Raw genomic sequence first — 24,810 nt, 5'->3', positions numbered from 1 at the left:
CACATTGTCTTGTTAGCAACAAGAGAATGTCTTCATAAAACACAACACTTAATATTTTAAACTACAACAAAATTTCTTTAAAGTCATACAACTATTCAAATCCGGTAAGTACATCAATTTTTTAACTGCTTTACATTTCATTTTAACAAAATAACATCAATAATGGGCACATCTCAAGTGCCGACAATACGTGTTATGAAAACAAAACTAATAAACATTCTAACATAAACAATACATAAAAATATTCAGAATTTTAAATTATGATTATTTTTACATCAGTTTCATCTTTCTCTGAAAAAATTTTTTCGTAAAAAAAATTTTTTTAATATTTAACATATATCTAAGAAAACTTTTAATGCTTATTCCTAGATCTTAAAAAATAACGTGATTCCTGCTGATCATTATTTACACTCTCGGAATCACTAGTTTCAGAATCATCGGGTGCTAGAGATAATTCGGAATTTTCTTCTTCCATTTTGCTATACTTACAAATCTCATTTCTATATTTCTCAAATATTTCATTTAAACTACTTGAATTATGCCCTAAATCTACAGAATGATCACTATCAGAATCAAATTCTACAGGTTTCCACCTGTAGAATTTCTATATCTTTATTAACTAAATTAGAGGTATTTTCACATTATTCTGGCTTATTTAACTCTAAGTTAACTAACCTATGATATTCTGCTATAATTTCATCATTGTTAGGGTCAGTTTGAATATCATTACTCTTACATTGTACATTATAGGAATTATTTACCTTGGGATTTCCAAAATTTCCTGCATTAGGTTTTGTTTTACCCAATTTTCTTAATTTTCTCCCTTGATGTGTATTTGAAATAGGGAATAGGGTTTAAAACTATTCCCTTTCCTATTATTTGATTGTGAATGAGATGCACAATTAGTACTATGAAAACAACTTTCATCTTTCAATCTTCTATTCATATTGTCTCCTAATATAACTAAATTTCTACTCCCTAAAAAATACTTTTTTAACCTATCAGAGTGTACATTTATAATTTTACTAGGATTTTTGACATCTTGAATCCTAAAATTCACAGGAGAAAATTTCTCTAAAATTCTATATGGACCTAAAGCTTTCCTTCCTAATTTCCCAATCCTTTTTATACTAGATTTATCATCTAACAATACTAAATCTCCTGGTGCAAATGACTTATACTTTCTAAAACGATTTATATACTGCCTAGTTTTCTGAGAACTTAATTTACTTATTTCACCTACTAATCTGTGAGTAGTGGAAAATTTATCTACTACTGTTTCCAGATACGCATTTATGTCATTGTATCCTGTATTAGGAATGACTGAAACAAATTCATTAGGAAAGATTGGATCAAAGCCATATAAAGCAAAAGATGATTTTTCCTTGATAGCAGAATGAAAAGCAGATCTACATGCAAATAATGCTTGAGAAAGATATGTGTCCCAATCATTCATTTTAGTGTTTGCCAGATTGGAAAGTATTTGCCTTATGTTTTTATTGAGCTTTTCGCACATACCATTACACTGTGGGTGGTAAGGTGTAGTAAAAATCTCCCTAATATTAAGTAATTTGCATAATTATAATAACAGTTCAGATGTAAAATTTGCTCCTCGATTGTTTCCTTGAAAGTAAAGTCTGAGCAGTTCCATATCTACAAATTATCATATTCAAAAATTTTCTTGCAATAGTCTTTGCAGTTTGATCTTTCATCGACACTGCTGCAGGAAATCTAGTTAGCATATCTATGGCTACTAGAATGTACCTATTTCCTTTTTTTATAATTGGCAGTGGACCTACCACATCAATAGCAACAGCCTGGAAAGGTCTAGTTGGAATTGGAAATGGTTGTAGTGGAGCTTTTCCTCTGAAAGGGGATCTTATTTGGCACTTATAGCATAATTTGATGTATGTGAGTTATGTCACTCTTCATACCTTTCCAGATGTAATAACGATCCTTTATTCTTTCCCAAGTTCTAGAAAATCCTTGGTGTCTTGCCAAGTCAGAATCATGGAAAGTGTACATAATCCAAGGAATCATTTCAGTTGGTGCCAATATTTTCACTTTCAATCTTCCATTTGTCTAGATAAGAGCAATCCATCTTTATCAAAATATAAGTTTTCCAGGTTTAAAAATGTATCCAGTTGAGTTTCACCCTTCAATACTGCTTCATAAATAGTTTTAATTATGAGATCATCTTTCTGAGCTCGGACAATCTCATCCTTTTCTCAGATTTGTGAACTAGATTCTTTATTCTTTAGAGTCTCATATTAAACACTTGATCATTATCATCAGGGTATTAAAAACTTCAGGAGATTGCTCTAATTTTCCATTGTCATCTGATGTCCTGTCTAAACGGCATTCTGGTCCACATAAGGACACTGTATTATCAACAAAATTGCATGCAAAACCATGACATTTAAGAAAATCAATTCCAAATATTACTTGTACATTTGGATGTGATGATTCTGGAAGAACTATTAATGGATGACAAACTTTCAGTGGAAAACAAGGAATTGAGATAAAAACATTGATTTGTTTATCAGCAGAAATTTCTGATTCAAATATACCCTTTAATTTAATTGGATAGCTTAAAACAGAAATGTCATTTGGAATTAGAGATTTACTTTGTTAAACAAACTATAAGAAATCAGTGAGATATGTGCACCTGTGTCAAGTAAGATTTCACAAGGCACATCTTCAATAAATCCTTGTAGAACTGTCAAAGGATTATCTCCATTAGCATAAGGAGCTAATGATACATCAAACTTTCTCTTTCAGGGTTTGAGCTGTCCTTAGCTTTACCCATGTCCAATGAGTAGTTTGACATTTCTGTCCTTGCCAGTATGATATTGGAATAATAATTATTCCCAGATTTTTCTTTATTCTCTGATTTCTTATGTTGAAAACAAGATTTTTCCCTAACATAACAGTTTTTAGCAAAATGACTTTACTGCATCTAAAGCATTTTGGAATATATCTCCTTTGAGATCTTTTATTCCTGTCAATACCATTAGATTTACAAGAGAAAGAGTGATTATCTGTAAGATTCTTGGATATTGTTAAATCAGATATCATCTTAAATAGAAGTTCCTGTCCTTTTACTATTGGTCTTTGTTGTCTTTCTATTTCTTCACTAAGAAATGTTTTCAGATCCTCTAATTTTACCAAATCTTGAGATTGTACCCTGCAATCAGATTCTGGATCTTCATCAGTGAAATTCACAGAAATTTCTTTAGACTGTTTCTTTTTCTTAGCACCTTTTAATTTCCTTCTCTTACTTTATCTGTAGCCACTGTGTTAGGAGAATGAGTTTCATTATACTGAAAAAAGTTCACCTGTTTATTGTTTGAGGAATGAAATATATTTCTAAGTCTCTCTTCCCTTTCCTTAACAATTTCAAAACACTGTTCAAGATTTTTAATCAAATTATCTCTAAGGCCATGCCTAAATTGATTAAACAGCAACCATTCTAAAGAGGATTTCTCTTCAGATGAAACATTCAATTTATGAGCAATGCTCCTAAGTCTATGATAATATTCTGAAACAGACTCCCTATTACCTTGGATGCACTGATGAATTTTCCAAATGTTAAGCCCTAATTCTCTTACACTTGAAAATTCTGATGTTAGCAAACTTTTAAATGTTGCATAACTATCAGTGTCTCTCAGTAAAGGAGATGTGTTTAAGAATGTTTTGGCTTTTCCCAATAATTTATTACGAAGTATAATCAACAAATGAAAATCTGACCATTTTCCCAAATCAAATCTCTAATTTTTTCTGCATATTTAAAAAATGTTTCTGTGCTTTCACTACTATCTCCTGAGAAAGAAGATATTACTAAAGTTGGATTAATTAACCTAAAAAATTCCTCATCTTTAACTAAAGAAACTTCACAACTAGAATTGCTATCTCCTGTATCCATTTTACTCGAGTCAAGATTTACTTTCTGGATTCTAAAATAGTTAAGTCATAACCTGCAAGTCGACTGCACCATTGTTAATTGAAGGAGATATGTTTATATAGAGGATATTTTTAATTAATATTATTTTAATCCTTTTATCAGTCCTGTCAGCTGTGTCATTGTTAATAGATATGTTTATATAGAGGATATTATCATAATATTAATCCAATCTATAGAGATGATCTCTGTTCAACAATTATTTTTTTATAATGAAGGTTTATTTTCTTGATCATATGAATTAGTGAAATAATATTTGGTTTACAGATCAAGTATTCATAAAATTTATTAACTCTACCAACTAGTTTCGCCACACTTTAACTGTTGGCATCTTTGGGGCACTGACATATAGACTTAAAACAATCTCACAATTATGAGTAACTGTAAAACTGACAAGAATAATTACAAATAAAATAGCATCGAACGCGAGTGAAACACGTATCGCGTGTACAAGATTAGCTAGCTGTTGCTAAGGAACTTCCTGTAGTTTGTGTTAAAGTTCATTTCTTGTATTTTTAGAGATCTAATTAGGGTTTTCCATATCTCTGGCCTTGATTTCTGTTAAGGTTAATAGTAGAACGAGCGAATGTGGCTGCTTTGAAAATTCTTGAATGGTAGTTTTCCTCTATGTAAGGAGAACAGCTTTTGTTCCACTCAATGACATGGTTAGTTGTAGAGTAATGAGACGATAGGCCAGAAATGTCCTGTCTGTTGTTTTTTTTTACGTAGACAATGTGCTCCTTTTGCCTGCTTTCTAGGCTTCTTGAAGTCTGTCCGATGTAACTTGAGCCACGAGCATGGAATATTATAAACACCAGCATATTTATAGAAGGGATGGTTATCTTTTGGAGATCTAAGTAGTTTATGAATAGTTTCTATGGTTTGAATGTTACTCTTATTTTGTGTGGTTTGAGGAGGCTGCCGAGTTTGTTGGAGATGCTACTTACATATGGAATTGCAATAGTTTTTATATATTGAATATCTTCTTGTTCTCTTTGTGATGGTTTAGAGAAAAGGATTTTTTTGACTAGTCTTCTTGGATAGCCATTCAAGTACAGATTGTTAGAAATTAATGTTAACTCATCTTGAAGGGTCTCATTGTCTGTTGTGATGCTAATAGCTCTTTTCTTTAACATGTGTATGATGCTGAGTTTATGTGAGATATGGTGAGAGGAGATGAAATGTAGGTAGCGTCCTGTATTCGTCCTATATTTCCTGTAAACCGATAGATTAATGCTGCCATCAATTTGTTTTTTGATTAAGATGTCTAAAAACAGTAGTTATTTGTCTCTTTCAAGTTCCAGAGTAAATTTAATTGAATGATGGAAGGAGTTAATCTTTTTGTGAAAGTCATATAGGTCATCTTTGTTGTTATTCCAAACAATGAAGATATCGTCCACATATCTGTACCAAATTTTAGGTTTGGGAATAATTTGGAATAGGATTTTGTTTTCGAGGTCTTCCATAACGAGGTCGGCACATGAAGGTGAAAGTGGGCTCCCCATCGCCAAGCCTTTAATTGTTGGTATATTTCTGGCCTATTGTCTCATTTCTCTACAACTAACCATGTCATCAAGTGGAACAAAAGCTGTTCCCCTTACATAGAGGAAAACTACCATTCAAGAATTTTCAAAGAAGCAGCCATATTTGCTCGTTCTACTATTAACCTTAACAGAAATCAAGGTTTTATACTCCCAGAGATATGGAAAACCCTAATTAGATCTCTAAAAATACAAGAAATGAACTTTAACACAAACTACAGGAAGTTCCTTAGCAACAGCTAGCTAATCTTGTACACACGATACGTGTTTCACTCGCGTTCGATGCTATTTTATTTGTAATTATTCTTGTCAGTTTTACAGTTACTTATAATTGTGAGATTGTTTTAAGCCTATATGTCAGTACCCTGAAGATGCCAACAGTTAAAGTGGCGAAACTACTTGGTAGAGTTAATAAATTTTATCAATACTCGATCTGTAAACCTTCATTATGAATAGAATCAATGGTGACACAAAAATCAAGGTACACCGTTTTGAAATCCTAAAACATAGAAAGGCGAGGTTACTAAATCATCTCACTTTTTTGAAATGTTGCCGAGATAACTGTATAATTCCTAAGTTTTTACTTCTTAAACCTGTTTTCAATTCTAGACGAGCTAAAAATATTTATTTCAAGACATCGATGTTACGTGTTCGTGAAAGGTTATATCACACAAGATTCTTGATTAGTCAAATTGACTCACAATGTTATGAACTGTACATGGATCTCTCCAGCTCTTTAGATGAGGAAATTTGGCAAGTGTTAGATAGAATGATTAATACCAGTTATGCCAAAGTTTTCAATAAAAGCAGACAGGCCCAGATTGAGTAATTCAACTACGTTTATACAACCCACAATAAGTCTAAACCTTCTCTACCAGACAACCAAGTTATTCTTAATTTCTCAAACCACATCTTAAAGAAACCTGAAATCGATATCCTCAAGAAATGTTTCAACTATGCAATAGCTCCTCAACAGATACCTAAAGTGGAGTTCATCTGTAGTCTAGACAAAGGAATCTCATTATTACCGCCTCACACAGCAGTTGATCTAAGACTAAAAAGTTGCATAATACTTTCCTCTCCCTATTCCATAAAACAAAACTTCTCCTCACTATATAGAAGAATTATTCGTGAATTAAAAAACAACAAAGACATCATAATACTTAAAGCAGATAAAGGAAACAGTACTGTAATATTGAACTCAAAGGACTATGAAGACAAAGTTAACCATCTATTATCAGACATCCATTTACCGTATTTTAATGAAAGATCCGAGATTAAAAAACCACCATGATACCAATGAATTACTATGCAATTGATAAAAACTGGCCAACAGATCTGATTAAAGAACTAAAATCCATGCATCCTTTAACTCTGAGACTATGGCATCCCAAAAGTGAACAAAGATGATATTCCTTTACGCCCCATCATTGATGCAATCAACTCCCCTACCTACTTATTGTCCAACCATCGAAACACTTAAAACAACACATCCACAACTCGGAGAGTTACATCAAGAACTCAGGACATTTCACAGAAAAGCTAAAAACATTCAACATATCGGATAATGAAACAATGAGATTATGTCTTGTTCCCACAAGACATAATCTCATTGTTTGCTCACTGCCTAAATTCTAACTACTTTTCATGGAAAAATAAGATAATAAAAATACAAGAAATGAACTTTAACACAAACTGCAGGAAGTTCCTTAGCAACAGCTAGCTAACCTTGTACACGCGATACGTGTTTCACTCACGTTCGATGCTATTTTATTTGTAATTATTCTTGTCAGTTTTACAGCTACTCATAATTGTGAGATTGTTTTAAGCCTATATGTCAGCGCCCTGAAGATGCCAACAGTTGTGTGGTGAAACTAGTTGGTAGAGTTAATAAATTTTATCAATACTTGATCTGTAAACCAAATTTTATTTCACTAATTATTTTTTTAATTCCAAGTGTACCTATATATATGCACAAGGGTTCACTCCGATTGGTGCAGTGACCTCTTTTTTACCATTGCTTTCAGAATCCAAATAATCACTGACTCAAGACCAAAATACAAAATAAACACATTTAATATAACAAAAACAATATATATATACTTCAAACAAATATTACATAACTAACTACAAATTTAATTGGATCAAAGACCTTTTAAAAATAAACTTACACTTAAGACTAGACTAAACACTTTGTTTGAACAATGACAAAATGTTCATAGCCAGTTTCTCTCTTTCTCTGTCAAGGCCCTTTTCTGAAGATATATAACCTTTATTCTTCATTTTCACATGATCCTTTCTCATCACTCATGTAGCACACATTAATTCTTCCTAACTCAATTCTGTCTCTTTTTAGTAGATATAATAGTTAGATCCGGCATCCTTAAGACAGATGAAACTTCCTAATCAGAGTTTTCTTGAACATTCCTTTAGAACATAAATAGCAATTTCTTCTTTTATTCACTAATGCTTATTGACATAATTTATTGCTTATTAAAAAAATTCACAGTTTGACGATTCTCCTTTTTGGAATCTACTACTAATCTTCCAATTAACGTTTCCTCGAATATTCCTTTTAAAATATCTATACAATATTTTCTTTTATTTATCAATACTTATTCCACTTTGAAACTTCATAGTTCCACAATTCCTTTTTTGAAATATACTATTGATTTTCCTCTGACTGTCACATAAAAAAACTCAAATTTCTCCAAATCTAAATATCTGCTGGCTTGTGTTCTAATTTTCTCTTCCGAACGCTCTCTTGTTTTTCTCTTCGTTACTACAATACCGAATGCTTTCTGTCAGCTGTCAATCACACATCAAACTTCTCGGCGAGCATGCGCACTCCATGAAAGTGGCAAGCGAGAAACTAGGTATAATGGCTGACACGTTGTCTCCGTTAACAACAAGAGAATGTCTTCATAAAACACAACACTTAATATTTTAAACTACAATAAAATTTCTTTAAATTAACACAACTATTCAAATCCGGTAAGTACATCAATTTTTAACTGCTTTACATTTCATTTTAACAAAATAACATCAATAATGGGCACATCGCAAGTGCCGACAATACGTGTTATGAAAACAAAACTAATAAACATTCTAACATAAACAATATGTAAAAATATTCAGAATTATAAATCATGATTATTTTTACAATATCATCAATAAAAATAACTAGAAAGTGTTATATTGGGCATTACATTGTTCGAAGAAAAACAAACAAAACAAAGCACATGGTCCAAAATTGCACTATAGTCTATAGTCAAATTCACATCAAGAAGAAAGAAAGTGGTAGTTTTTCCAACTATACATTTTCTGAATAACTGGTATCTTCTCTTATCTGATCATCTTATAAGGCTTAATGGAGTGAAATCATTACTGAGAAAGAATTATAACCAATGCTTAATGCTTCATTGCACAATGTTTCAAAAAGTGAAATGCAGCAGCCACAAATCTAGAGCTCTAATTAGGTAGGGTGCCCTCTATGAATGCCAGTCAGAAGTCTAGGTTGTAACACAGTATCCCTAGGAATTAATATTTTCCAAATTTTGGGGGAGTTTAATGCATCCAAATTTATTTAAATTAGGTTGGTTTTGAAGGAAAGCTACAGATTCTAAAAAAAGTCTTGTTTCTAAATTTGCTGTAATGGAGCACAGTAGTTTTTTACCTATTTGATTTTGTTTGTAGTATCCAAAGCTTATCTGCTATACCTGACATACCACATCTTCATCTTCATCTCAAAAACATCTTCTGAATTAATTTTATAGAAACCCTTCAGTAATTTGAATGTCTCAATCATATCTCCCCTCCTCCGCCTATCAACCAATTTTTGCAACCTACAAATCCTCAACCTGTTCTCATAAGGTTCATTCCACAGACCTGCTATCATCTTGGTCACTCACCTCTGGATCCTCTTCACCTCCTCCCCATCAAGAAGAAACCTAGGTGACCAAATCTGGGCACAGTAGTTGAGATGGGGTCTTATCAAGGCTCGATACAGAGGAACAATAACCTGCTTGTCTCTGCTTGTCAACGTATTCTTCAGCAACCAAATGATTTGATGAACTGATTTGGCCACTTTTGCAATGTGCCCCCTAAACTTCAACTCCTTATCCACCAACACTTCTAAATCTCGTGCCTCATCAATTTCCTGGAGCACAGTTCCACCAATGCAGTAAACTGCCGCCAATCTTTTCACCCCAAAATGCATAACCTTACATTTTGCCACATTAAATTGACATCCATTCTCCTTAGCGCAGACCTCCGATCTATCCAAATCATCCTGCAAAATTTTGACATCATCTGCATTCATTATTGCCCTACCCAACTTTGCATCATCCGCAAACAAATGAACTGTTCCTCTCAGATCCTTTCCTATATCATTAATGAACAAATTAAACAGCAGTGGTCCAAGAACAGATCCTTGTGGCACATCACTAGTCACAGGCTGTCTTGTGGACTCTACTCCCGAGTAAACCACTCTCTGATATCTCTCCGTCAACCACCCTCCTATCCATCTCACCAACCCTATGTCCATCCCCATATGCTGCAATTTACTGATTAGAATTCCATGTGGTATATCCTATCAAAGGCCTTAGCAAGGTCCAGTAGAATCACTGTAAACCCATTACAATTATCCAGTTCAGCCGTCACTATGTTATAATATGTGAGCAAGTTACTGAGGCATGACCTACCCTTCACAAAACCATGCTGTCCCCGATACAGTATCCGATTTTCTTCTATCCAATCTTGTATTTTCCTCTTGACTATTTTCTCTAAGACTTTGATAATGATTCCTGTTATGCTGATTGGCTGGTAATTTTCAACAGCAGCCTTGGAACCACCTTTGTGCAGCGGAACTATTTTCCCCTCTTTCCATCCCCTTGGGACTGACCCAGTCCTGAGGCTCAAATTAAACAAAATGGTCAAGGGCACTGACAATTCTTTAGCCGCTTCACATACGACCCGAGCTGGTATACTATCCAATCCCACAGATGTATTGACATTGAGGTTCTGTAATAGACTACTTACCTCTACTTCATTCATCACAATTCCAGTATAAGCTATTGGTTCTTCCATTCCTGCAAAGTCACCACCTGGATGATATACTCTTGCAAAGTGCTCGCTCAGTAATTCCACAATATCGACTGATTCGGTTACCTCCCTACCCTCAGCATTTTTTATGATCATTCTACCATGAGCATTTTTTCTTTTACTTGCAGCGTATTGAAAAAACTGTTTGGGATTCTCTTTAGCCTGCATGGCCAATTTTCTTTCGTAATCTGCTTTTGCTTTTCTTACCACCCTTGTTACCATCCTGGCCTGAGCTTTATACTGTTCCTGAGCCTGATGGTCACCTTTCTCCTTAAATTCCCTCCACAATTGTTTCTTTTTTTGCAGCTCAAGCTTAATAGTGTTATTCATCCATTTAACCCCTACTTGATTTATTATTCGGACTCTTGGTATACAGTCAACCATTGCCTCCTGCAAACAGTTCTTAACCACCTCCCATGCACTATCAACATCCAGCCCTTGCAGTTTTACATGCCATGGCACTGAGCCAAGCACACACCTAAGCTTGTCATACTTACCAGCCCGGTAATTCGACATGTACCCTGTCTTAATTGTAAATTCCACTCCTTTAGCCACCTCCCAAGTCATGACCTTATGGTCACTCTCACCAATTGGGGGCAACATGGTCATGTTCGTTACAGCCACATTCTCAGTTGCAATTACAAGGTCCAGCACTCTCTGCCCCGTGGTATTTTCCACTACATGTTGCCATAGATAGTTGTCCCTTAATAACCGCATAAAATCCAATTCCTTCCTCCCATGTGCCCTCTCCTCTTTCCAGTCAATGTTACCATAATTGAAATCACCCATAATAATTACTCTCCTTCCACTCATTTCTTCTATTTGCCTATGCATACTATCCCCACCATCTATTCCATCACCTGGTCTATAGCAGCATCCAATTGTATATTTTGTTCTGCTAGATTCTATCTCACACCAAACAGCCTCAAATGTGCTCTTTTCTCTATCCTGCAGTTCAACTTCTATACTCCTTGGCTGCAGCTCATCAGCTATCATCAATAACACTCCTCTCCCCTTTTTATTCACCCTGTCACTCCTGAACACCCTATACCCGTCGCATTCGATCCCACTAGCATTATCATCTTCTGTCAGCCATTTTTCACTAATACCAACAACCTGTGGCCTGGAAGTGCCAACCATGGCCAAAAACTCTTCCTTCTTGTTCCTAATACTCCTGGCATTAGTGTACATGAATTGCAGAAGCCCATTAGTCCCATCCTTACTTTGATGCCTTATACTAACTATCCCATTCTGATTTGTTGTCCTTCGTACTCGCTCGGGCATAATATACTCATTCATACACTCAACTGCCTCCCTAAAGTCTGCATATCTACTCTCTCCCCCCTTAATAAATCTTGTTTCCCTGAGTCTGTACATCCACTTCCACATCATTCATCAACACTTTTTCAAGTCTCCGTACACCAACTCCATTCAAATGTAACCCATCCATCTTATATAAGTCCTTTTGCTCATCGAACTCATTCCACACATCCACAAATTCCACACCATTCTCCATGCATAACCCACGCATAAAGTCATTGGCAATTATGTCCCTCCTTCTAAACACTTCGCTGTCATACCGCAGTAAGATACTCACCATTCTAACTTTCTCACTCTTCTCTTTTGCTACCTCAAATAATTTCCTCACATCCTCTATCATTTCCATTTTGTTCTCTTTCAAATCATTTGTTCCTGCCACGATTATCATCTCTTTCACCCTCTGTTTTTGCAGTCGAATAGATTTGCTGACGTCCTTTATGTTCGCACCTGGCTGGTACGACTTTGTTACACTCTCAACTATTACACCTCTTAATAGCGAATCCCCATACAGCACTCGCTCCTTCATTTTATTGACGTTTACGAACATTCTATTATTTGCCGTCACAGACTTTCGCCGGTTATTTGTCGGAACGTTCAGCACACATTTTTCCATACGCTCCAGTTGCCTTTTTGCTCTGTGTATCGCACCATTCAAACGGGCAATTTCACTACTCACATTTATCTCACCATTTTCATTATCAATCAAATCATCCATTCGTTCTGTATTTCTACCTTCATTTACACTTTCAACGACGCTCTCACACCTATCTGGCACTACCACGCAATTCTCTAGCACACCGCGATTTTCTACATTCTGGCTATCGTTAACGATATCACTCTCGCCACATGAAACACGCTTGAAATCCTCATTCTCTTTACACTTTCTGCACATATTAACTCCACTATCACTTTCTAACCAGACTCCCACCGCTCTTCGCAAGGCATACATCTCACAGACAGCACATTGCATAAATTCGTTTACATCAAAACTCTTAAACAAACATGGCGACCTGGCCGCCATTTTTTTCTTTATTGGTGCCATATGTACACTATCTTATCTTAAAATTAATAACTAAAATAACAGAAAACACGCAAAAATTGCACAGACACACCAAGAAACGAAAAGCAAACAATGCTACTTAAAATTCTAGTAAAATTTCTAATGTTAACACAAAATAATACTAATCTTTTCAGGAGCTCTCGACAAGCCGACGATCTAATCAGTGCGACACCAAGCGACCTCAATATGTTCCCATAAGGACTAACTCTTCTGTGTGTGTGTGTGTGTGTGTGTGTGTGTGTGTGTGTGTGTGTGTGTGTGTGTGTGTGTGTGTGTGTGTGTGTGTGTGGAGTTTCTTGTTCCTGTAAATTGACCTACACCATGAACAGACTAGAAGATCTGTCACTATATGCACAGAGGAACAAAAAAAAAAAAAAAAAAGCACATTGTAATCATGACTACAGTCAGTAGTGTCTACTGGTAGCTAGACCATGCTTTGGATACTACTGACACACACCAATGTGCTCTATTGCAGCAAGTTTAGAAATGACTTTTTTTTTTAGAATCTGCAGCTGCCCTTAAAACCAACTTAATTTACATAAATGTGGATATATTAAACTTCCCAGAATTTCCGAAACATTAATTTTTAGAGATTCCATGTTATAACCTAGTTTTCCAATTGGTGCTCATAGAGGATGACTTAGTTAAGACTCTAGAGTTATGTCTACAGAGTTTTGCTTTATGTTGCTTTTGTGTGTGTCTGTGTTACAATTTTATATTGTATTTACTCCCTTAAGATATCTCTTTGACTGACACAAAATATTGGAAGCATTAAACATTGACTTTAATTCTTTCCTAATACTATTTTCACTCCACTAAGCCTCTATCATGGGTTCTACCCTGCACTTAAGCCTAAACATGCAACCTCTGGTAAGATGTTCTTACTACTATAATTGGTTACCATCGATTGACTAATCATATACATGTAATATACTGCTTGTCTACAAATTTATATAAAAATTGAAATTTTTTCATCATTGATGAAAAAAATATGTTACATTTTATAAAATTTGACATAAAATTCCAATCTGTCAGAGGCAGTTCCTTCATTTGAAAGGTTGTTGAGATTGGCCTTAAGCAGTTTAGAATTAAAGATGTAAATTTTCATTTGATGACCCTTTATTTTGATTGTAGTGTTTTTTTTTTTTTTTTTAAATCCTTGGTATACTGTTTATAAACTTTTTTGGTTTATTGTAGCTTATATCTTATTTTTTAAATTAATTTTCTATCCTTTTTTATGATGCAGTAGGCTAATGTCATTTAACAAGCATAATTCCCACTTATGGTATTATTATATTTGGAAAATTAAGCTTTGAATAATGGTCACATTTTCTGGAATTTATCTTCTGTATTCTAGAATTTGATGCATAATTGTAATTATGATTTTAGATTACAGATTGCTGACACCTTACAAAAGATAGTTGTTGGAGACGAATTATCAGATACTATAGACTTTCCTAGAATATCAGAAGAAGATGAAAGGTGAGGTAAATGTTTTTAACTGTTTATAAAGTAATTTTTAGGTTAAAATATTTTTTAGGTTAAATAATAAACAAAAAAAGAATAAAAAAAAACAATAACTACAGTAATAAACTTTAATGCAAAACATTACTCATTTAATGAAAAGTGGATATTTCATAACTGAAATTAACAGTATATCATCATTGTGTGGAAACAACAAGCAATTCAAAGAACAGGAATTCAAGATAAATAAAAAGGTTTACTAATTAAAACAGTTGCTGTGTGCTAGAGGACTAATATATATATTTTAAAACTATTTACATAAGACCAGAATTTTGCAACCTATTTTTGGGGGGTGGGAGGAAGAAGAGAATCGTTCCAATTCAGGTTAGGCTGTTGTCAAAAGGCTTCACAATTTTCTTTGAAAAGGTGTTCATATTTAAAACTACTTCTATGGAGAAGACAAGCTTCATCCCTTAGGATATTGTGTTTAGTATCAGAACTATACTGTTCCATGCCAGACTTGATGTTTCAGGTATTCACTATAGTATTGATGTTCATTAATATTTTTTCAGAACTGTTGTTTGGGCAAACAGACCATTCAAATAGAATGCATGTCTGCTCAAAGTATGTAAGTATGTCAGATTACATTTACAAAGGACCTGGTAAACACCAGCTAAAGATAGAGAATCAACAGTTTATCTTTTGTAGGTAAGAGATGAGAATTTTTTTTTTGGTAGGAAATATGTGGGAGTAAGGTGATATACTTCAGTGGAATGTGGAACTCAGAGGTGATATCATAGACTGGTCTTAATGAAGATGAATATTCAACTGAAAACAATAAAAATTAAAAGAAGTCAACCCCTAAAATGGGATCTGCAAATGGTTCAAAATCCAATAATAAAATCAAAATTTAATGAAAATGTTTTCAGAGCTGCTGTTTGCATAGTTGCAAAATGAAAATGAACCCTCTCAGTGGAATAGACTACAAACGGCTATCGTAATATCTGATATCTGCTAAAAACCACATCAATAAACAAGAAGAAAGAAAGAATAAACAATGGATAACACAAGAAGTAATCAACCTTATCGATGAAAGAAGAATATAGAAAAGAGGATCAAATGAAGAGGAAAGATTAAGATATAAAACATTGGATAAAAGAATCAAACAGTTATGCAGAAGATTGAGAGAAAACTAGATAAATAGGCAGTGCACCGAGATAGAAGAATTACAAAATAGGAACAAAACCAGAAGAAGCATTAATGAAAGGGAAAGAACTTAATGGAAAAGCAAAACATACACAGTCTGATAACATCAAGGACAAAGACAGAAACATAATCATTGATAAGGAAAAGATAAATGGAAGATGGATGGAGTACTTATCAGATCTCTGTGATGATGATAATGGTAACATGATAGATGATTCACGACACCTTAAGTTAAACGTAACAACAGATACCACTTTACTGACAAGCAAGGAGATAGAACACGTAATTAAGAATCTTCCTAATAATAAATCCATGGGTGTGATAATATCCTGACTGAGCTGCTGAAAGCTTTGACTGGCAACAATAACTATTTAGTGGAATCCATTCAGGACATCTATAAAACAATAGAATTACCTGAAGTTTTTACAACATCTATCTGCATACCAATTCCAAAGAAAAATAATGCACAAAATTGCGAGGCTCACAGAACTGTGAGCCTAATATCCCATGCATCTAAAATTATTTTAACCATGTTAACAAACAAATTGAAAGAGCCTTAATTGGTGAATTGAGTGAACAACAGAAAGGCTTTAGAAGAGGAATGGGAACCATTAATACTATCCTGGAACTAAAAATACTAATAGAAAGATCACTTGAAAGAATAGGAACATTTACATATACTTCATAGACTTTCAGAATGCCTTTGATCAGGTAAAACATAATAAAATGTTCAATATATCAGATAAATTAGACATAGAAAAAGATCATGTACTTAAGATTATAAAAAAGATTTACACCAAACAGAAAATGCAGCTGTTTAACTCTTAGGCTTCTGTAGTGAAAATAAAAAGAAGAGTTAGACAAGGTTGTATCCTTTCACCAAATCTATTTAATATCTATGGTGAGACAGTGATGTAAAAGATTGAAAAACAAAAAATAGGAATTAGTATCAGTGGTATAAAATACAACAATCTTAGATATGCTGATGATGCCATTCTAATAGCAGAAAACAGAAACAGATTAATCAAATTACTGCAGCCACTAATTGAAGAAGGTAAAGAATTTGGATAAGATATAAATGCAAAAAAAGACCAAATTTATGAACATCTCAAAAGAAAACAGATCTGAGCCAGAAATATTCATAAACAATATGAAAATTGAACATACAACAGAATACAAATATTTAGGCACCTACTTTACTGCAGATGGAAAGCAAGATAAAGAAATAAAAATAAGAACAACCATAGCTAAAGATGCCTTCTGGAAAAATCTGCTCAGAAGTTCTGTGGGTATCAAGAAAAAGAAAAGAATGATAAGAACATTAGTGTGGCCAGTTTTCACATATGGAAGTGAGACCTGGCTATTCAAGAAGAGAGTAAGACAATAAATAATGACCTTTGAAATGTGGTGCTATAGGACAGCTCTGAAAATCTATGGACAGAACATGTGTCAAATACAGATGTCCTATAGAGAATGAGAACACAGAGATCTTTATTACAGGAAATGATCCAGAGAAAGAGGAGATTGACGGGACATGTACTGAGAGGTTCAGCAGGACAGAGGATATTAACAATTTTATAAGGAAAAATTATGGGAAAAGGATCAAGAGGCGAAAAACGAAGGGCATGGCTTGAAGATGACTATGCAGAAACAAAAAAGGAAAGCCACCAACAGAGAGAGAGAGAGAGAGAGAAAGCTGGAAGGACACGGTGCTGCACCCTCTCACTGAGGAAGCTACATGAAGAAGAAGAAGGTGATATAAAAGAGCTAAGGCCTTTTCTCTATCTCATACTGTCTTTTCTTTCTCCTAATACTATCAGGCCCTCTTGCATCCATATACTAACTACTCTTGGCTTATGATGATCACCATTTTACTTCTTCACCTCACTAAACTTCTTCAAAATTCTACCAATAGATTTAAAGATGCCTGAAATATATGGGATTGGAATGTAGTTGTCCTTTGGATTTGATGAGGATTGTAACCATTTAATTTCATTAAAGTTTTGATAGTGAGAAGTGCTTGTAATAAGTCTGATGGAGAAGAGCACACATTATGCACTTTATCAATTAATCACTTGACAACACCAAATTTTTGGAAAGTCTGTTCTTCACACTTTCCAGAAATTTGGTTTTGTATTTGACGGATGTAATCTGCCAATAAAGGTATAATAAATTTAGTTTAATCCTTTATCCAAGTGTGAACAAACAAAGTTTGCGCCTGAAAGTATCTTCAGGTCTGGGGTAAGGTGGTGCAACACCAGGCGACTCCTTGCAAAGGTGGAGCAAGATACTATCACTCCTATCTCAGTATCTCCCATAATGCAAAACACATCTCTTTGCGGATATGTCTAATGTTATGCATTAAGGGAAGGAATTTCGACCTTTATTGAGGTCTCTTAAGTGGGAGCCAGGCCCAAGTGGAGATACCAGCCAGAAGCGTTAACAAGGTCATCTCTACCTATAGGAGTTGCCAATTGGTGTGCCACCTTTTTAATAAATTACTCTGGATTTAGAGAAAGATGTTGAAAGTATATTTTTCACTTGGTTAGAATATAGTGAAAAATATACTTTCAACATCTTTCTCTAAATCCAGAGTAATTTATTAAAAAGGTGGCACACCATTTGGCAACTCCTATAGGTAGAGATGACCTTGCTAACGCTTCTGGCTGTTATCTTCACTTGGGCCTGGCTCCCACTGAAGAGACCTCAATAAAGGTCGAAACTAGTCTGGGCAGTGGCCCTTCCCTTAATGCATAACATTAGACATACCCACAAGGAGATGTGTTTTGCATTATAGGAGATACTGAGACAGGAGTGTTGGTAGCTTGCTCCACCTTTGCAAGGCATCGCCATGGTGTTGCACCACCTTACCACAGTCCTGAAGATACTTTCAGGCGCAAACTTTGTTTGCTCACACTTGGATAAAGGATTAAACTAAATTTATTATATTCTAACCAAGTGAAAAATATACTTTCAACGCCAATAAAGGTAAGCATCCAATAAACACTGGTTGACGAAGTTCTGGAGGTTGTGTGAGTAAGAAGGATGTCCAGGAATGGTAAACACCATCACTTGCATTTTCCATTGTGAACTGGATATGCAGGTGAAGACTATTGATCTGATGTGGGTATTTTGTAAGTTCGTTTTCAGAATGAGGTCACACAGCAAAAATCTCAATCTAAAAATTGAGACCTAAGTGGAAGAATTCATTATAACTAATTATTAACAGAATGAATCACTTGTGTTAATTTAAATCTTTTTATTTGTAGAATTTTTGGCTGTTTCATAATCATTTTCAATATGATTATAGGAAAACAATTGCAAAAAAAGAGAACATCAATTCATTTGAAAGTGCGTCATATTATATGCACTATCAGCTGCAGGAGTATAAATAACTCAATCTGCATTAATAGATATCCAAAAATAATTACAATGAAATAAATTAGTTAACAAACTATTTTTAATTATAAACAGTTAATTAATTACAATTTACAGAACACACGAATAGTGAGTATTAGTCAATATAACTTCCCAAATCGAGAAAGTTTAAGCCAATGATTTTTGTTAAGGTTTGGATTGTGAATGTGTGTTTCACAGCTTTCTTTATAGTCTTTCCAGAAGAAAATAACTTTTATGTAATACTTTGGTTTTGTTCCACTGAATTCTGTGTTATGCAGATAATGCATGGTTTACTAAACCAGATTTATTGGATTCTTTAAGTGAAATATATTCTTGAATGTATTTGTTCTTCAAGACAAATTTGTGCAGAATGGTCAAGAATGTGGTTTAACAAACCACACATTATTTACAAAACACAGGATTGAGTCGATTTAGTCAGAGAATCTTGCAGACTTGTAAATCTGCTACAAGTCTGCAAAATTCTCTGACTAAATTGAATAACTGTTGTAATAGATATGGTATGAAGGTCAGCAATAAAAAGACAAAGACAATGAAAATAGGCAGAATCATTGAAAATGTTAACTGTGTTGTGAATGGAGAACCTGTGGAACAAGTAAAACATTTCAGCTACTTAGGCATGATTTTTACTGAAGATGGTAAATTAAATATGGAAATATTTAATTTACCATCTTCATTTTCCTCATTTACCAAAAAAAAAATATATATATATATATATATATATTGGAGAGGGTCCAGAGACGAGTGACCAAGATGATAGCAGGTCTGTGGAATGAACCTTATGAGAATAGGTTGAAGATTTGTGGGTTGCAGAAATTGGACGATAGGCGAAGGAGGGGTGATATGATTGAGACATTCAAATTACTGAAGGGTTTTTATAAGATTGATCCAGAAGATATTTTTGAAAATATGACTGGTGGTGGGAGGACTAGGGGCCATGCATGGAAGCTGGGCAAGAGTGTGGTTGACAAGGGTGTTAGAGCTAGGTTCTTTACTTGGAGAGTGGTAAATGAATGGAATAAGCTTCCAGAGTCTGTTGTGGGTGCTACGACCGTGAATGAGTTCAAGGCAAGGTATGATAGATACTGTGTGAATGTTGAATAGTTGTTCTTGACATGATGTTAGGGCTTCCCTCGATGAGTCTGTCGACTCCTTGGAGTTTCCCGGAACAATAATAATAATAATAATAATATATATATATATATATATATACAACTTTTGCTTCATCCTGAAATTCACTGGCTTTCCAGGGGCAAAGTACTAACAAGGTTATTTCAATTAAGGCACGAAGTTTTATTGTTTGTAAATGAACGTAATTCTGATTTTGCATCACTCCTTGACGAAGCATATTATCAACACTGTCCTATCTTTCAGACATATTTTCACAATTAAATTAACTAAATCTCTCCCTTCATGGAAATTCTTCAACTGTTCTTGATGCCTACGACAAAATAAAGGCATTCGAGGAGAAAAAAAAATGGTGTTATGGATTAGTTATGTAAAAGACACACAATTTGCACCTTTTCCAACACTGGAATCCTTTTTAGCGGAAAATGATATTTTTGTTGATTCTGAGTTTCTGGAAAGGGTTTGTGATCACCTCAAAACTCTGACACAGAATTTTGAAACATATTTTCCAAATAACTTTTATAATAAATTTCTGTAGATTTGCGATCCATTTCAGGATTACAGTCATGAGAACGACCTTTTGGTATTGAAAAAAGAACAGTTAATTGAGCTTTCAAGTGACAGTGGACTTAAAATGCAATTCTGCAATCTTGGTTTGACTCGATTCTGGATCTCGCCTTCAGTGAAAAGTGAATTTCCTGAATTATCTGAAGAAGCATTGAAAATCGTCATGCAGTTTTCTACAACCTATCTTCAAATAAAACGCTCCTTCAAATAAAAACAAAATACAGAAATCGTCTTAGTGTGTGTGCCAATCTTCGACTGAAGTTGGCCAATATTGAGCCAGATATCCAGCATCTCTGCAAGGGCCAAGAAGCTCAACTATCTCATTAAATGTAAGTAGTAACATAATTGTTTATTTGTTTAATTTTTATTAAAATAAAATAAAATAAAAACTATTATAATTACAGCTATTTTGCTTGCTTCAGTTTAGGAGTACCCCTGTTTAGATTGACATTGGGAAAGTCTTTCCCAATGTGTTCAGATGACGACCACGAATAGTCGAAACGGTCCACACCTCGTCAACCACCTTTCCCCTTCCCCCTCCCTATTTTAAAAAAATTAACCCTTTCACTTTTTCCCCACCCTATATAAAAGTATATGTTTCTATATATTACGAAAAAAACCCGGGTTTTTCTAACTTATTCTACCAAACTGCCTACCCCCCCCCCCCACACTCTGCAGTTTTCGACATCGCAGACTGAGGAAAAGCCACAACACCCAGAAAAAGGTATGTGCAATTTTCTATTCCTTAGGCTACATATACTTTTTAGTACATCTACACTCATAATGCCCTAAGAATCCATGAGTAAATAGCCAATGACATCTAAACAGGGGTACTCCTAAACTGAAGCAAGCAAAATAGCTGTAATTATAATAGTTTATAAAGAGGAGTAACATGGGAGTTTTCCCAGAAATAATATACATAAAATAAAAACTTTGTTCAATGATGATACACTTTTAATCATTTACTTCCAATTTAATTAATTATGTTACCATATGCATTCAAAACATGCTTTTAGATTTATTATGTTATAAATGGCACAGTTTTTCCCAAATGTTGGTAATCCCTAAAAAAGCTGACATAACTTAGTGGTACATAAAATTGTTTAGGCATTTTACTGGTCCTTAGGCTGCTATATAGTATAGAATAGAATAGAATGGAAAATATCAAAGTAAGTTTCACAGCTTACACATGTAACAAAAATTATATAGAATTTATTCAAAAACTCCAATATATTTCATCCAATGTTACGTGGACATCATCAGGAGATTGATTGTTAACTACATTCAAAAGATGAATCAAAACAATGAGTCATAAATCATGTGTATATTAGCTCATGTCTCGATTGTGAAGAATATGATATTACAGTATACTGTTAGAGTTCAAAGGAACAATTGTATTAAGCTGTGTGGATTAAAAAAAAATTAAATAATTATTAATTTTAAAAAAATGACTTATGAACAATTAATAGTGATCACTTCCTAAAACTTGAATATTTTCATACACTGATCAGTTCGGGTTTGGATGATTTCTTAGCATTTTATGTTTTAAGGAAAAGACTATCGTTATTTGAACTTGCTGGAGTGAAGAAGTTTTGTCTGGTTCAAAGAACACTGTGCCTAGTGTCAATAGCATGAGAAGCAAGGCCAGACTTGTCAGATTCCAAAAATGTAATTTAGTCTTGTGGTTTTTCAATTCTAATAAGGCAGAACAGCCATCTGTACAAAATAGGAAAGATGATAACCAAAAATTCACCATCCCCTTTTGGCGAATTTTGGAACTATTCCTTTTTTTCTTGGATATCGCTTCTGCATGATGCACAGTATATTCCTGCAAAGTTTTGCAGCAACGGAGTGGTGCTCCACAAGGCCTTAAACAGGAATACTTTATACAACAAATTTTTAACTTCCTAATAAAAAGAAGTTAAACAGGGAGATGTCATTTCACCTAAATTATTTACATCAATCCTAGAAGAAATTTTTAAAAATCTGGAATGGGAAAATAGAGGAATTATAGCAAATGGGAAAGAACTAAATTACATAAATTACATACAATGCTGATGACATTTCTTTTAGAAATGTCATCAGCAAATTATGTAATAGAGGAAAATGGAAAATTCACTGCTTGATATTACCATTCAATATCGATACCACAATACTTGGATCAGAGTTCAGTCTAGGGTGAGAGACAGCATAACAGACATTAAACGATCCATTTGGCAGTGGGCAGGTCGTATTGCAAGAAGTAACACTCCAAAATGGACCAAGTTTATATCTGGAAGGTAAGAGAGCTACAGGAAGACCAAAGAGATGGTTAGTACCTACTGGTATAGTAAAGCTCAAGATGGACTAAATGGAGGAATTTGGAGGGAGGCTTTTGTCCAACGGTGGACAGAAAATGGCTGATGAATATGCTGTGGATCACATTGTGGACATTATTAAAAATTGGTGATGTTAAACTCAGATGTTTACTTTATGCATATGTGACATTATACTCATAAACAAATTTAGTAGATGAATAACTCTTATTTAGAAGTATTGGTCAAGTGTTAATAAACTATTTAATCACCAACTAGTTTCGCTGGCTATTGCTATCGGCTTCAGGGTACAATAAGGTAGGCAAAGTAAATTACAAGCTAGACGTTAACTGACAATTCTAATTCAATAACAAAATAGTACTGAGCGTGAAACAATACACGTGTCGCAGATACATGATTTACTTGTTGAGAAACATTTTGTAGTTGGCACTGAAGTTCATTTCATGTGTGTGTTTAGTGATCTGATTAAGGTCTTCCATATATCAGGTAGCATTAAACCTTGGTTCCTGTTGAGTTTTTTTGTGGAACGAGCGACTGTAGCTGCTTCTTTGAAGATTCTAGAATGGTAGTTTTCTTCTATATAAGGCATATAACTATTATTCCATTCAGTAATGTGGTTGGTTGTAGAGAAGTGGGAAGAAAGGCCAGATATATCTTGTCTGTTGTTTCTTGCATAACTGATGTGTTCCCTTTGTCTCATTTCGAAGCTTCTAGATGTCTGACCAATGTAACTAAGACCACAGGAACAAGGAATGTTGTAAACTCCTGCATACTTGTAGAAAGGATTGAAGTCTTTTGGTGATCTTAGAAATTTCTGAATAGTTTCAACTTTGCTTGAAGGTTACTCTAATATTGTGTGATTTTAGGAGAAGAGCCAATTTTTTTGGAAATGGTACCAACGTATGGAATAGTTATAGTGGTTGGATGACAAACTGTCCTACAGATTTAATTAAAAAGTTAAAATCTATGCATCTTCTAACTCCTAGACTGTTCGGCGTTCCAAAAGTCCACAAGGATGACTCCCCTTTATGCCCCATTGTAGATGGAATCAACTCTCCAACTTATTTACTGTCTAAACATCTAGCCAAAATTCTACAACAATACATCCATAACTCAGATACTTCTATTAAAAACTCTCAACATTTTATTGAAAAATTAAAAACGTCCCTATCTCTGAAGATGATATACTTGCTAGCCTTGATGTTACTTCCCTGTTTACCAACATTCCAGTAGTTGAAGTCATCAACATCTTAGACAATTTATTCCTACAAGACATCACTTCGTTGTTTAGTGAATTAATCTCGGTGGTCAAGAATTATAACAATTTCAAATTTAGTAGATGTTTGTACCTAATAAATTTGATACAAAAATAAGTAAAAAGACAAAGACCGTGAAAATAGCAGGAACACTGAAAACATAAACTGTCTTCTGAACATGTAGAGCATATCAACTATTTAGGCTCAATTTTTAGTGAAGATGATAAATTAAATATAGAAATAGACAACAGAATAAGCAAAGCTATTATGGTAGAAGTCAACTGAATAAATTTATATGTAATGAGAGAGAAATTAGTTAAAACACTAAACTTGCTGTATACAAGACAGTGTTAATTGTGGATCTGACAGCTCTCAGTTAGCAATAAAAAACTTGATGAAAGACTGGAGACCACAGATATGAGAACTCTTAAAAAAGTTAGGAGAGTGAGCAGATAGTATCAATGATAGAACC

At 34.2% G+C, this 24,810-nt stretch overlaps 1 protein-coding gene across 1 annotated transcript in view; it reads left to right on the top strand.

Annotated features, from left to right (window-relative positions):
- LOC150105827 (uncharacterized) overlaps positions 1–24,810 on the top strand; it is a 112,179-nt gene that overhangs the window by 49,254 nt on the left and 38,115 nt on the right. The window contains exon 5 of the mRNA XM_090393611.1: positions 14,375–14,467. Within this exon, the coding sequence (XP_090249737.1) occupies positions 14,375–14,467 (93 nt within the window). The remainder of the gene's footprint in view (positions 1–14,374; positions 14,468–24,810) is intronic.

This window comes from Typopeltis vanoorti, chromosome 6, assembly GCF_054136105.1.
Source record: "Typopeltis vanoorti isolate ZY-2024b chromosome 6, IOZ_Tvanoo_1.0, whole genome shotgun sequence".
In the NCBI taxonomy this organism is placed as follows: Eukaryota; Metazoa; Arthropoda; class Arachnida; order Uropygi; family Thelyphonidae; genus Typopeltis; species Typopeltis vanoorti.
Note: the sequence above shows the minus strand (reverse complement) of the source record. Positions and strands in the feature narration are given on the sequence as shown.